This window comes from Antedon bifida, chromosome 6 (assembly GCF_963402885.1).
Source record: "Antedon bifida chromosome 6, ecAntBifi1.1, whole genome shotgun sequence".
Lineage (NCBI taxonomy): Eukaryota > Metazoa > Echinodermata > Crinoidea > Comatulida > Antedonidae > Antedon > Antedon bifida.
The window spans coordinates 12,727,965-12,744,251 of NC_136231.1; the positions used below are offsets into that span (position 1 = coordinate 12,727,965).

Sequence of the window (16,287 nt, forward strand, 5' to 3'; positions counted from 1 at the left end):
CTCAGTGTCTAAGAACGCTTTAGAGTTGAAAAAAAACCCCATCACTTGAACCTTACGCCATTAAAGAACATAGTTTCCTCACTTGTTGTACCATAATCTGTAAAAAATGACATCATGAAAAATTCATCGATGAAGATTTATATAAACATTTGTCAAAACCGACTTTCTATTGACATCAGTATAGTATTTGAGACCGAATGAAAGCTAAATTCAAAAGCTTTGGTACATGGATGCATAAAACAAAGATTTCAGTTGGAGATTAGGCCATTAAACTTAGTGAAGAAAGACAACTATCAAGATTTCTTGTCATACAGCATTCTCGACCAGAGTTCTTGCCAAAAACTATGGATTGGCCATCATACCAAGATCTTTATTTGCTAACGATGGATCACTACTTATACCAAGTGATAAATCAAGTCTAATACCTTTGAAAGTGATGAGCAATTCAAAAAGAAGGTCTACTCACACCGATGAACATTCCCCTTCTAGTACTATATGATCATGCATCACATATTAGTCTTCAACTCATCAATTATGCAAGAGAAAATGACATACATTTGTATTGCCTCCCACCGCACACAACAAATTATCTGTAACCTAAATTTAATTGTAATTGGCTAAATCTGTTTTCCGATCATTGAAATCTGAATACAACAAAGCATGCGAAAAGTTCTTCAAGAAACAATCCAGGCAAAGTAATAACACGGTTAAACTTTTGCAGAATATTGAAAGACGTGTATGTTGTTTCATGCATTATGGCGAATGCTGCTATAAGCGGGTTTTCTGCAACGGGTATATATACATTTAATCCCGATGCAGTTCGCAAGATTTAAATTTTGGATTTAAAGAACAAGCCATCACAGATATATAATGCCGATGAAACCAAACTTAGTTTGGTGCACAATCTATCAAAGATTCAAGATAGATCAAGATAGAGAACTATCCAGTGTAAAATAAGTGGAAACAGAGTGAGAATGTAATAGTGCTAGCCTGTGCAAATGCTGCAGGGTTATTTACCACCCTTGATTATTAATCGATTCTTTCTTTGGTGTCAGCAAATCACTGTTCATTGATACGGAGTTGTTTGACATGTGGTTTAGAAAGTATTTTGTTGGTGCTCCTTTCCACCGAACACAAAAAATCATCTGTAACCTTTGGGTAAATTTGTTTTCCAATCATTGAAATCTGAATACAAGAAAGCATGTGAAAAGTTCCTTAAGAAAAATCCAGGAAAAAAACACGGTTAAACTTTTACGGAATATTGAAAGATGCGTATTGCTGCTACATATAAGCGGGTTTTCTGAAACTGGTATATATCCTTTTAATCCAGATGCTGCTGCTGAGTTTCTACAAGCTTCAACTGTAGAGAACATTTTCGCGGATAAGCCTGTTAATTCAAATTAAGTCAATCCACAGGATCAACTCTTTCATGATTCGGCTGAACAAATTGCTTATGCCCTTTCTACTGATGGTAATGTCAACTGCAATTCCACAGACAACCCTGGGCCAAGTATGTTTATCTACTCCTCTCTACCACTCGGATGGTACTTGGTTACATTCCAACAAGAATATTTATGTTAGTGTGGTATACATTACTTTTAGCTTTTTGATTCTTTTACTTTTAATTGATTTACAGCATTTTGGAATGCTATTAAGTATTGTGTTGATTTGTTTTCGACTTAAAATGTGAATAGACACCACATTTACTCTCGATAGGGTAATCGGGAAATGCCTGTGGTCCTCTATTTGTTTATAGGATTAACCATTTTTATATACTCGGATGCCAATAGAGACACAATTTAATACCATAGTGTGGTATTTAGGGGGAGGGGCAAGAAAACTGTAAAAAAAATTAAATCTTCCGCAAACGGAACAGACCTCACAGAACGCCTTTGAGGAATTGAAAGCGCAATTTGGTGAGGTGTTTTTTGCCGGGAATCCGCTTGCTGAATTCTATGAAAGAGTCCAATATCCAGCAGAGACTCCTTCAATATATGCCGTAGAGCTAGAAGGACTTCTGAGAGAGGTGGAAGAAAGAGTGCAACATCAAATGGTTGATGGCGACCATTATGCTGACGCAACAGTTTATGTGGGGAGTAGGAGATGCGCATGTAACACAGAGACTTCCTCCCATGAGACCAAGATCTATGATATTCAAAGAGGTAAAAGCAGAACTCCGTCTTATGGAACGGGAGAACAAGACTACAAAAACTGTACAACAACAGTCAAATCAAGTTGACCGTCCAGAAAAAACGAAACTAGACAATTTAACAAAAGCAGTGAACGATTTAAAAGAACAGTTTACACAACTGCTGTCTATAACAATAAGCCCAAGCGAGACCTGATTTCATAAGTGCCCAACAAGATGAAAATCAAGAACTTATAAGGTGCAGAAAGTGCGGACAAGAAGGTCATATTGCCGTTTGATGCAGAATTCCGTTAAACTACAATGTTCCACGGTGGAGATGTGCACCGCGGGACCAACACCACGAGTAAGCCTTAACAAGGTAAATACTTCTAATAATGTTTCCTCTTTTCGTAGTTCTCTTATAGGAGAGCCTAATGAGGATATCGTAGAAATTAATGGCATCACTTATAGGTCGTTAATAGACTCCGGGTCCCAGGTAACATCAATTACTGAAACTCTGTGGAAAGCTCATCCACAATTATGCAAACTAAATTTAAATCATCTTATTATTATATCGCATGAGGGCGGGCATTTGTGTAGGATGTGCTATGCGATTGCATTCTGTGTAGCGTGGGTAATTTATAGCGTGCTTACTACATGTGCGTTCTTTCTCTCATTGGACTCATTTGAAGTAACACGTCTAACGATTGTTGTCTTCAGATTTTAACATACAGCTATTTTGTCTTGGGTGTCTTTTGTCCTTTTGGACACATTTAAGAGTCACATTTAGAGATTCTTTCAAATACTGTACTCGAGTCGAAGTTGCAGATTGTGTTTTTATCGACGTATTAACTGGTTTTTTCCATAACGAGGACATTGGTTTAATATTCAAGATAAAGCTTTCAACATCCTGACGTAAGTGAGTACGTTCTCTTGATCTTTGACTTAGTATAATAGAATGGTAACGACGACGTGTGAGGTAAGCCTGTGCGGACATTCGTTTGTCAAAAGATTACAATTTTATTGTGAGGAATCGGAATTTTCTGGCATGCGCCTAGATCCAAAACACTATCAATAAAGTGTACAATTTTCCTCGATTTGTCTACGTCACCAGACATTGTTTACATTCACATCGGTGTGTGGGTCACACCTTTAACGATCGGGTCTCTGTCATTAATCAAAAACTTCAGTCAATTTATGCCGACGGTTGCGCGGTGGTTTTCCGTAATCAGTGAAACCAATAAAACCAAAATACGATTTATAGATTATTGTCAAGAAGGACTCCGGTGTAAAAATAGATAAAAACGTGTAAAGAACTTCGGGGAATGGTGTACTATAGGAGAAGAGATGTGGTTACGTTACTAAAGAAATTATAGGGCGTTGATTCATGACTCATTGGCTAGATAATGGACAAAGCTTTCCATTTACGTCTCCATTGTTGTTATAATATGGCTTTCATTGTTTTTATTGGGACTGGCCAAGTCTCTATAGCATCGTGTTACATAGGCCTAATATAACATAGTTAAAATTAAATGTAAATAAAATAATATATGGATTACGTACATGAAATAACGTATTATTGCTTCTTATATTTTTTCCAAGTCGCACTAGCTAGGCATAGTCTCAAGCACGCATTGCATAGCCCTAATATAACAGTTAAAATTAAATGTAAACAAAATAATATATGGATGTTACTGTACTTGAAATAACGTATTATTTATTGCTTCTTATATTTTTTTCCAAGTTGCACTAGCTAGACATAGTCTCAAGCACGCATTACATAGGCCTAATATAACAGTTCAAATTAAATGTAAACAAAATAATATATGGATGTTGATACTTGAAATAACGTATTTATATTGCTTCTTATATTCTTTCTATAGTTTGATTCTACAATAGCCTCAAGTTACAACTCTGCAATGAAATATTACATACATTATAAATGTATACATAAAATGACTTTACAAAAACACAATATAAATAAAATGTTCAAATATATATTTGCACATAAAAAGTGTAGGCCTACAAAAATCCAATGTATAATAATGAATCCCCGTAGCTAAAGTGGAACATTCGAAACGTCACCAGTCTGTTCTGGGTCAACTGTTGGTCAAATACAATCCACGATTTAATGCAAAATGCACCCCTATTTTTTTTCGAATGGAATAACCCTTAAAAAAAAACCCGGTAACTAAAATGCCCGTGATCCGTTTTTTATTAGATGGAATCATTTGTTCGGCGATTTGAATATTGCTGTTCCTGAATTATTTCCAATAGTTATCGCCATGGAAGTTTGGGGCTCGGCATTAGCTAACCGCTATATCTTGTTTTTCTGTGATAATTCAGCAGTTGTTGCTGTTATCAATAAGAAATCCGCTAAAGATTTGCTGTTTTTACGACTTATACGCCGTTTGGTTCTGGTATGCCTCCGTTACATTATACAGTACATTTCCGTGCCTCACACATTCATGGAGTCTAGAATATTTTGGCAGATTTTCTATCAAGAGGGGAGTTTTTACGTGCTCTAAAGTCTTTTCTTGACCTTAGCCTCACTCCGTTAATTGTTCCTTCTTGTCAGATTTACATTTGGAAATTTTTTTTTTTAGGTATTGTGTGCACAGGTTCTCTGGATGCTGCTCCTCTCAATAAAGAAGCTGTATCACTGATACAATCATCGTTGGCACCAACGACCGTTGCGGCGTACCAACGTAGTACAGTATTAGGAAACTCGCGGCCTACAGCGACAAGGTAAAGGAAACGTGTTTATGATGTTTTTAAAATTAAAGGTTATATAACACAAATGGTTACAATAATGTTATTTTAACGTTTTTAAAACCCCATAAAAAGCGAAATATGTTTTAAAAACTGATATTTTAGGTTTTTAAAACTCTACAAATTAACGTTTTAAATATGAAAAATAGCGTTTTTAAAACCAAAACAATACGTCAAAAAAACTTTATTTTGACGTTAATTTAAATATCATTATTACCTTATCTTTATGTAATTTTAACGTTTTTAAAACCCCTCAAAACACAAAATATGTTTTTAAAACTGACATTTTAGGTTATATTTACCTGTAAAAACCGTATTTAAAACGTTTCAAACTGGACAAATTAACGTTTTTAATACAAAAAATAGCATTTTTAAAACCATACAATACGTCAAAAAACGTTGCTTTAACGTTATTTAAATATCATTATTTCGTTATATATATACGTTTAAAATTTGTGTTTTAAACGTTCAAATAAAACGTTATTTCAACGTTTGCAAAACTCCACAAATTCACGTATTAAAAACGAAATATTATAACGTTTTTAAAACCAAAAAATACGTTAAAAAAAGTATTTTAACGTTATTATATCTAGGAATATTACGTTATAAATACGTTCCTTCCTTCTACAATCTGTAACTTTGTTTGCCCATTAAAGTAATTAAATCTAACTGCTAAACAAAGCAGAAAACGACCACCTACGGATATCCATACATTTTCAGTAAATTATTTGTTTTTTCTCATTTAGAATCATGGCTGGTGTTATTTTAGAGAATCTCAGTACCAAGAAGTTGTTCGGTTTTTGTGTAATCCTGCTAATAGTTCAGATAATTTGTTTCTTGGTCGGGGGACTTATCGCACCAAAACCTACAGATGCCAATAGTCACCTGACCACCAAATGTGTAGACCCTGCCGACAACGTTCATAAATGGTTTATACCCAACGGACCTGGAGAGTGTTCCAAAGTAGCTAACTTTGAAGAGGCAGCAAGGAAGTACATTGATGCGAATCAGATCGTTTTTTCGTTACGAATGCCACATAGATCGTATAATATGAGTCGTAGCTTCCAATTCATACTGACCATGATCAGATTGGAAACACAGTACAAGTTAACTGTTCCCGATGCACCAGAAGAAATTACAATGATTGTGCGTGTTGGTTACAGAGATAGTGATTATGAAGATTGGAAAGAACTTACTAGAGTAACAGAAACAAGAAAACTTGAATGTCTGCTGCACTCGAATGAAGACGAAGGACCAGTTGACGGTGACCCGTATAATTGTGAGCCTCTACCGTTCTTTGAATTAAGCACCTGCCATCATAAGCAGTACCTAATCAATATTCGATTACCGGTAGAATTTAACAAAGAAACCAATGAACAGAAGTACAACACTAAGTTAGGCAGCATCACTGATATTTGGATCATTGAGATTCATCAAACTGGTGGTTTTACTTTAGTATGGCTGACAATGAAGTCTGTCATGACACCTATTCCACTTGTTTTCCTCATCTGGTTCTGGCTAAGAATCTCCAAGTTAAATCGATCGCCAGTTCTTATGGAAAAGTATGTTATGGTTCTGGGAATTTCTATTACCTTCCTAAATATACCAATTGAATGGTTCACGTTCTGGTTCAACATCCCATACATGTTGCTGATTAGTGACATACGTCAAGGAATCTTTTATGCCACGTTACTCTCGTCTTGGATTATATTTGTTGGTGAACATCTCATGGACACAGTTGAGCGAGCAAGATTGAGTGCGTACTGGAAGCAAGTCGGGACAATTGCTTTTTGTTGTTTTTGTATGTTTGTCTTTGACATGTGCGAAAGAGGAGTGCAGATTTCAAATCCATTCTTTACTTTATGGACAACAGAGACAGGCAAAAACCTGGCTATGCTATTTCTTGTTATGGCTGGGATCTGTTTAAGTGCTTACTTCCTGTTTCTATGTTTCATGGTGTGGCAAATATTCAGAAACATCAGTATTAAACGTCTGGCGCTTCCACACATGGCCAAAGCTAGACGCCTTCATTATGAAGGTTTGATTTTCAGATTCAAATTCTTCATGTTGTTCACTTTGTTATGTGCTGCCCTCACTGTAATCTTCTTCATTTTGAGTCAAGTTTATGAAGATCACTATAAAATGGGACATGAGAAGACACTTCAGATTAGCAGCGCCTTCTTCACCGGTGTTTATGGCATGTGGAACATCTATGTGGTCGCTGTCATCTTTTTGTATGCCCCTTCACACAAGCAAGTCTCCTCTGACAATGATGACAGCAGCGAAGGAAGTCATGTGGAGTTCCAGTTGGAATCTACATCCACGACGCCAGGGTCTGATGACCCACCGTCAGCATCAGCAGCAGCAAGAACCGACCAATCAGAGCTTAAGAACCTCCTTACAAAAACCGCTATTGACTAATTTGATAATAAATCAGGAAAGAGTGTTCATTGCATAACGGTACACTGTATGTTCTTATACAAAGACCATATAAAATGTATAATGTGTCTCATACAAGTGGTCCAACTTATTATGTACACATGTATGCAAATCACAGACTAAAACTAACTTGATAATTACATTTCTCCTTGAAAACTTGAGTATTAAATATCATAATAAAAAGTGCCAAATATATTTATTTTTCTTTATTTATAAACTTGTAAGTTTGTAAACTTGATGTAAGTTTGTAAACTTGATGTAAGTTTGTAAACTTGATGTAAGTTTGATTGAGTGAAAGCTGTTCAATAATTGTAGTTAGTAACTTTAAAGGCCCCCACCAATATTTGTATATAACGTTTATTTAAGATAACATTGAGTGTAGTTAACCTAACTTGATATTTATAGTACATGATATCGTGTTACCAGAGTAGTATACATATACCATGAACCTAGGTCCATGCATATACCAAGCAATAAAATACATGCCTTGTTTAGGATTTATCCTTTCTGTGTCATGAAGGCTAGCCAAATAGATTCTTTATTAATTACTAAGGCAATTGTGTCCTAAGCCTACTAGACACCCGGTCTTATAAGAACAATTTGATACAACTTTGTATGCCAGACAAGTGAAATATTGAGCCCTCATAAAATATTATTCATGATGATAATTTATTGTTGAAATGTTTAATCGAAATATAACATGTATTATATATTTTCATTGTGTCAAGAATGTAATAAAATTGTATGCATACATAAAAAAATTAATTAGATTGGAATAAAGGTCAGAGTATGGTATTCTATGAATTAGTGCATTCTTCATGTTTCACGTATTATATTCTGGGAAATTTATATATTATTAGGGATGTTACTGGGTTACCTGTGTTTTATTATTATGCCATGTTTTCTATTAAACCAGATCGTGTATAGGCTTAGGTACATTAGGCATGTTACTTGCTGGCTTCTCCGTCGGAAGCTAATCGTGTATAGGCTTATGTAGATTAGGCATGTTGCTGTTTTTGACTGTGACAAATATCCGTGTTCTCTCAGAGATAAAATGCAAGTATGTCAATCACATGCTATCAAATCAGAAAAATTAATAAAGCTCTATCTAACAAAATCAAACTAATTTTGATAAAAAAAATTGTGATGTTCCCAAATATGGTAGTGATAATATGATGCCATCATGTCCATATGGGCACACCATTTTTTGTTCGCATAAAGTTTTATATTTTAGAAAAAATAATAATAATTACATGTTTGTATGTAAGTTTGTTTGTCATCCTTGAGTATGCCAATCGATATATTGATCAAATTGAGCTGAAAATAACATGCACTCAGTCACTCTGCATTTTCTCAAGTATTTTTCTCATTTGTATACGTGCTTTAATTCGTTTGAATATCAGTTTATGAATTATTCCTTGTTAGACCAGTGAAGCTTCATAATTTAATATTGAATATTGTGTCTAATGTAATATGGATGTGTACTGTACTTGAGTAGTGATGTGTAAGGTAATCAGTATTAATCAATATACGATACTAATTGATTACTTTAAGATAATGTATGTTTAAATTATTGTTTGTGAATTACTGTTAGTGAGAATGCTTAATGAGTTGGCTTGAGGCCGACTTGACTTGGGGCCGACTTGACTTTGGCCGAGACGGTTTAGGGCCGAGTTGGATCGAATTCTATTAAACGTATAAAGGAGGATTGTTTGACGAGATGAAAGTGAAGTCTGGTCTTTGTTTTTCAATGAAAACTGGAACCTTTTACAGGATTTGTTTGATCGATTGATAATGAAATCAGGAAATTTGAAAGCAGATGTGCAAAGGAGAAAGATCCTGAAATTGCTACGCACGTAGTATTAGAGCAGTACATTGACAGTTATAGCAACTGCTCCATACAAAGATGGTAAAATATTGGAGAGATGGCTTTCCTAAACACCATCATTACACCAAAAGAACATTACCAACTAGAGGGAGGCATGTCTCTCAGTGTCTAAGAACGCTTTAGAGTTGAAAAAAAACCCATCACTTGAACCTTACGCCATTAAAGAACATAGTTTCCTCACTTGTTGTACCATAATCTGTAAAAAATGACATGAAAAATTCATCGATGAAGATTTATATAAACATTTGTCAAAACCGACTTTCTATTGACATCAGTATAGTATTTGAGACCGAATGAAAGCTAAATTCAAAAGCTTTGGTACATGGATGCATAAAACAAAGATTTCAGTTGGAGATTAGGCCATTAAACTTAGTGAAGAAAGACAACTATCAAGATTTCTTGTCATACAGCATTCTCGACCAGAGTTCTTGCCAAAACTTGAAACAACGATAGGAAACTATGGATTGGCCATCATACCAAGATCTTTATTTGCTAACGATGGATCACTACTTATACCAAGTGATAAATCAAGTCTAATACCTTTGAAAGTGATGAGCAATTCAAAAAGAAGGTCTACTCACACCGATGAACATTCCCCTTCTAGTACTATATGATCATGCATCACATATTAGTCTTCAACTCATCAATTATGCAAGAGAAAATGACATACATTTGTATTGCCTCCCACCGCACACAACAAATTATCTGTAACCTAAATTTAATTGTAATTGGCTAAATCTGTTTTCCGATCATTGAAATCTGAATACAACAAAGCATGCGAAAAGTTCTTCAAGAAACAATCCAGGCAAAGTAATAACACGGTTAAACTTTTGCAGAATATTGAAAGACGTGTATGTTGTTTCATGCATTATGGCGAATGCTGCTATAAGCGGGTTTTCTGCAACGGGTATATATACATTTAATCCCGATGCAGTTCGCAAGATTTAAATTTTGGATTTAAAGAACAAGCCATCACAGATATATAATGCCGATGAAACCAAACTTAGTTTGGTGCACAATCTATCAAAGATTCAAGATAGATCAAGATAGAGAACTATCCAGTGTAAAATAAGTGGAAACAGAGTGAGAATGTAATAGTGCTAGCCTGTGCAAATGCTGCAGGGTTATTTACCACCCTTGATTATTAAAGGCCAGCGACTGAGCGATTCTGTAATGCAGAATGCTCCTGTCGATGCTTTCTTTGGTGTCAGCAAATCACTGTTCATTGATACGGAGTTGTTTGACATGTGGTTTAGAAAGTTTTTTGTTGGTGCTCCTTTCCACCGAACACAAGAAATCATCTGTAACCTTTGGGTAAATTTGTTTTCCAATCATTGAAATCTGAATACAAGAAAGCATGTGAAAAGTTCCTTAAGAAAAATCCAGGAAAAAACACGGTTAAACTTTTACGGAATATTGAAAGATGCGTATTGCTGCTACATATAAGCGGGTTTTCTGAAACTGGTATATATCCTTTTAATCCAGATGCTGCTGCTGAGTTTCTACAAGCTTCAACTGTAGAGAACATTTTCGCGGATAAGCCTGTTAATTCAAATTAAGTCAATCCACAGGATCAACTCTTTCATGATTCGGCTGAACAAATTGCTTATGCCCTTTCTACTGATGGTAATGTCAACTGCAATTCCACAGACAACCCTGGGCCAAGTATGTTTATCTACTCCTCTCTACCACTCGGATGGTACTTGGTTACATTTCAACAAGAATATTTATGTTAATGTGGTATACATTACTTTTAGCTTTTTGATTCTTTTACTTTTAATTGATTTACAGCATTTTGGAATTCTATTAAGTATTGTGTTGATTTGTTTTCGACTTAAAATGTGAATAGACACCACATTTACTCTCGATAGGGTAATCGGGAAATGCCTGTGGTCCTCTATTTGTTTATAGGATTAACCATTGTTATATACTCGGATGCCAATAGAGACACAATTTAATACCATAGTGCGGTATTTAGGGGGAGGGGCAAGAAAACTGTAAAAAAAATTAAATCTTCCGCAAACGGAACAGACCTCACAGAACGCCTTTGAGGAATTGAAAGCGCAATTTGGTGAGGTGTTTTTTGCCGGGAATCCGCTTGCTGAATTCTATGAAAGAGTCCAATATCCAGCAGAGACTCCTTCAATATATGCCGTAGAGCTAGAAGGACTTCTGAGAGAGGTGGAAGAAAGAGTGCAACATCAAATGGTTGATGGCGACCATTATGCTGACGCAACAGTTTATGAGGGGAGTAGGAGATGCGCATGTAACACAGAGACTTCCTCCCATGAGACCAAGATCTATGATATTCAAAGAGGTAAAAGCAGAACTCCGTCTTATGGAACGGGAGAACAAGACTACAAAAACTGTACAACAACAGTCAAATCAAGTTGACCGTCCAGAAAAAACGAAACTAGACAATTTAACAAAAGCAGTGAACGATTTAAAAGAACAGTTTACACAACTGCTGTCTATACAATAAGCCCAAGCGAGACCTGATTTCATAAGTGCCCAACAAGATGAAAATCAAGAACTTATAAGGTGCAGAAAGTGCGGACAAGGAGGTCATATTGCCGTTGGATGCAGAATTCCGTTAAACTACAATGGTGGAGATGTGCACCGCGGGACCAACACCACGAGTAAGCCTTAACAAGGTAAATACTTCTAATAATGTTTCCTCTTTTCGTAGTTCTCTTATAGGAGAGCCTAATGAGGATATCGTAGAAATTAATGGCATCACTTATAGGTCGTTAATAGACTCCGGGTCCCAGGTAACATCAATTACTGAAACTCTGTGGAAAGCTCATCCACAATTATGCAAACTAAATTTAAATCATCTTATTATTATATCGCATGAGGGCGGGCATTTGTGTAGGATGTGCTATGCGATTGCATTCTGTGTAGCGTGGGTAATTTATAGCGTGCTTACTACATGTGCGTTCTTTCTCTCATTGGACTCATTTGAAGTTACACGTCTAACGATTGTTGTCTTCAGATTTTAACATACAGCTATTTTGTCTTGGGTGTCTTTTGTCCTTTTGGACACATTTAAGAGTCACATTTAGAGATTCTTTCAAATACTGTACTCGAGTCGAAGTTGCAGATTGTGTTTTTATCGACGTATTAACTGTTTTTTTTTCCATAACGAGGACATTGGTTTAATATTCAAGATAAAGCTTTCAACATCCTGACGTAAGTGAGTACGTTCTCTTGATCTTTGGCTTCGGTATAATAGAATGGTAACGACGACGTGTGAGGTAAGCCTGTGCGGACATTCGTTTGTCAAAAGATTACAATTTTATTGTGAGGAATCGGAATTTTCTGGCATGCGCCTAGATCCAGAATTCAATTCGAGTATTGTTCTATAAGGGAGGTGCTAAAGTGTACAAATTTCCTCGATTTGTCTTTGTCTACGTCACCAGACATTGTTTACATTCACATCAAACGATTCAATTGTCCAAAACATTGTTAATCTCCTTAGGCTTGGTGTAGAATGTCAACATGTGCTAGTGTAACCCTCCAAATATACAAGACATAACGTCCGATAGAGGGCGGAGAGAAAAGAAAGATAAATAAGACCGAGCACATGTGTAGATATAAAGGAGTGAGAATAAAACATCCAAAACCACTATACATATTTGAAGTGTGTATTTTCATTATTGGAGTCCGGAACATAACATAAAATATCAAGAATATATCATGTTATACTAGTTAGCCAAATGCTGAAAACGGCATCCCAGTTGTGTGGGTCACACCTTTAACGATCGGGTCTTGGTCATTAATCAAAAACTTCAGTCAATTTATGCCGACGGTTGCGCGGCGGTTTTCCGTAATCAGTGAAACCAATAAAACCAATACGATTTATAGATTATTGTCAAGAAGGTCTCCAGTGTAAATATAGATAAAAACGTGTAAAGTCCAGCGAATGAGCGATTCTTTAATGCAGAATGCTCCTGCCGATTCTCTCTTCGGTGTCAGCAAGTCACTGTTCATTGATACGGAGTTGTTTGACATGTGGTTTAGAAAGTGTTTTGTTGGTGCTCCTTTCCACCGAACACAACAAATCATCTTTAACCTTTGGGTAAATTTGTTTACGTTTCAGTAAAAGTACATTTTGGAGTGGCATATCATTGATTTAGGAGACATATTTCATTTTTAATTTACCTGGATGACTTGTACTAGTGATCCATTTGAGTCAATTGTTATGAAGACATTATTCCAGCTGTAGATTGGTTGGCAAACCCTGTATGAACTAACACGTCTTCGTCGTGAATCTGATGTGTTACTGACTGCTCCGCCACATATCTCTGGTAAAGAGTCTTCTGTCATGAAAGCTCCTGATAGATATGCCTTCACTTCGATTCTCTGTCTTTTTGACAGCTTTACGACTGGTCGTTTTGCATTCACCTTTTTCAAAACTCTGTGATTCCTTTCGAAAACTTTAATCTTGCTCTCGTGCTTTTTCTGTAAATAAAAACAATAAAACAAAGGATTGTTTCATGTAACAATATATTATAATTGTACTTAATTAATAGTTGATACTCCGACTGTGTCTCGTATCCGTGTTATTTTTCTTCTATCACATTTCATTTGATTATTTTACCATAAATTTAAATTCATATAGTGAGCATAATAACTATACTGTTACTCCTAACATCTTTTCTTGCCATTTTATCTTTAGAAAATGTAAACTTTTATATAATGCTAGTGTCATAAATGTGCCTAAATATGTATTCCCAAAAGTAGAAAAGGTATTATATAGATTTTTGTGGGGTAAAAAAAGAGAAAAAATAAAAAGAAAAACCCTTATAAATTCAATATTAGAAGGTGGTCTAAATATGGTACATCTTAGCACAATGGTTAGTTCGTTAAAACTTAGTTGGGTTAAGAGATTGTTAAGCCCTGACCCAGGTAAATGGAAATATTTACCAAAACATTATATGTATCCATTTAATTATACTGTCAATACTAGTGAACCCAATTTTGAAAGTCATGTAGAACTGAAATGTATGCCTGAATTTTATAAAGAAATGTTAAAAGTGTAAGTGTATTTTAACAATATAAGTGTTACATACCCGCAAAATGTAAACGAAGTTGAAAAACAACAATTGTGGGAAAACACTTTTATAAAATGCAGTGGAAAAACATTATATTTTAAAAGTTGGATACAAGCAGGGTATAAAACAATAAAAGATATAATAGTTAATCACAGATTAGTGACTCCGCAGAATTGATACCCACCCTTTCAGAGCAACAAAATGGAATAATTGAATAATTATTTTAAAATTGTAAATGCAATTCCCTCAAATTGGAGGAAAATAATTATAAACAATGAAAAAGAGAGAGACAAACAAGAAATACAAACAATATATTGTAAAAAGTATAAAAATTCATTTTATTATAAACACATTATCAACAATATTATCTATTACTCCATTTTGTCAATCGAAATGGGAAACAGAATTTAGAAATGTGAACTTTAAGTGGAATAAAATATGGTTAAAAAAAGTATATAGCATGAAACATGTAACAAAAGTAGCACAATTTAATTTTAAACTGCTACATCGGATTCTGGCATGTAAACAACGAATGAAGATATGGAAAACATCTCCTGAAGAAATGTGCGAACACTGCCAAAACGAAATTGAGACAGACAAGCACATGCTTTTGAAATGTAAAAGTATCCAAAAAGTATGGACAAAATTCAACAACATGATTCTAAAATGCTATAAACTTGAAGAAACCGTACATGATTGGCTAGACATTGTTATTGGAACAAAAAGTGAAAATGTCAATGAATTATTATCATTGTTTACTTTTTGTATTTATAAAACAAATTTTATTAAATCATTAGAAAAGCATTCAAAAATTAGATCAAAAGTCGTCTGGAGCTTGTTCCGATTTGAGCTAAAAAATCTTATACAGAATCAATATGCTTGTAACATAAACAAGGCAAAAAAGATATGGGGTAACGTAAAAAGAAAATTATTAACTTGTATTTCTTAAAATTACATGTATTAATTTTTTATTGTTTCATTATTATTTTAATTTTTATATATATATATTTAAAACATTTTTTTTAATGACATTTTATACAATTTCTATATATAACTACAATGTGTAATATGAAGAATGAAATAAAAGTGGGTTGGCCCCACGAAAGAGAAAAAAAAAAAGAAAATGTAATGGAGGAAAAAGTGATTACTGAAATATTGTTATATGTGTATTAATATTTTATTTTAATCCTATATAAATATCCTGTTTAATATTTTACTACAAAGAGCAATTGTATTCAAACTTTCATTAAGTATATTTTACAATTTAATACAGAGTGGGTCGAAAGACAATAATTCATGTTAAGCTATTCATTATATTTATAACACATCTCGCACTGGACGTGATTAATTTGACATTAACAAAAAGATATTGGGTAGTGGAAGAGGTCAACAAAATGTATTATACAAAATAGTGATTGTAAAGTAGAAAGCTATTGAAACATTATTTCATGAAAAATGATCTGTAAAATTAACAGTAGTAAATAATGCATTACTAAAGTTGACTTCTGTTCAGTGTCCAGTGGTGTAATAGCGTTAACCCTGCACCTCGGATTTGGGTTTATAATGATATCAAAATCATCAATATCTTCTTCGTTTATTGACGTAACATTACCATCTTCTGTAATGTCCTCTATCAACAGTTCTGTTTCTTCCGTGCTGATTTCATCTTCTGTCAAAACCTCTTCTATTTCAATAATTGTCACCGCTGGCGATGTTTCTGTGTTCATCACATCCTCGATCCTCACGAGTTACATTTCTCCGTCTATTTCTTGCTCGTTGTCTATTCTGAGCTTGCCGCTCATCTCTATGCAGATTTAGATCTTCCTTGTTTTGTCGAATGCATGTGTAAGTGAAGTCAAAACAGACAACTATGATAATTTACAAAATTATTCCAACCAAACGCATCTTTTCACAGTTATAGAACTCGAACTGTACAGGATATGCATATCCCTCTTCATAAAAAAACATCATTTCAATATAACATAAGATTTAGTGGACCTAAA

The 16,287-nt window shown here is 34.7% G+C and overlaps 1 protein-coding gene and 1 pseudogene across 1 annotated transcript; one reads left to right on the forward strand and one right to left on the reverse strand.

Moving 5' to 3' along the window:
- The first annotated feature begins 5,588 nt into the window (after positions 1-5,588).
- On the forward strand, positions 5,589-7,520 carry LOC144844479 (protein wntless homolog pseudogene; annotated as a pseudogene).
- Positions 7,521-13,209: 5,689 nt separating this feature from the next.
- LOC144845655 (uncharacterized) lies at positions 13,210-16,011 on the reverse strand. Its single transcript, XM_078703086.1, has 3 exons — positions 15,778-16,011; positions 13,392-13,691; positions 13,210-13,302 (listed from the first exon to the last, which is right to left on the reverse strand). The coding sequence occupies exons 1-3, from the start codon at positions 16,009-16,011 to the stop codon at positions 13,210-13,212; spliced, it is 627 nt and encodes a 208-aa protein (XP_078559212.1).
- Between the last annotated feature and the right edge of the window lie 276 nt (positions 16,012-16,287).

Coding starts and splice junctions, on each gene's coding strand:
- LOC144845655 (XM_078703086.1), bottom strand. CDS start 16,011: ATGAACACAGAAACATCGCCAGCGGTGACAATTATTGAAATAGAAGAG. Junction 13,692..15,777: donor CTGAACAGAAGTCAACTTTA/GTAATGCATTAT, acceptor TTTTATTTACAG/AAAAAGCACGAGAGCAAGAT. Junction 13,303..13,391: donor CACTAGTACAAGTCATCCAG/GTAAATTAAAAA, acceptor ATTTACCCAAAG/GTTAAAGATGATTTGTTGTG.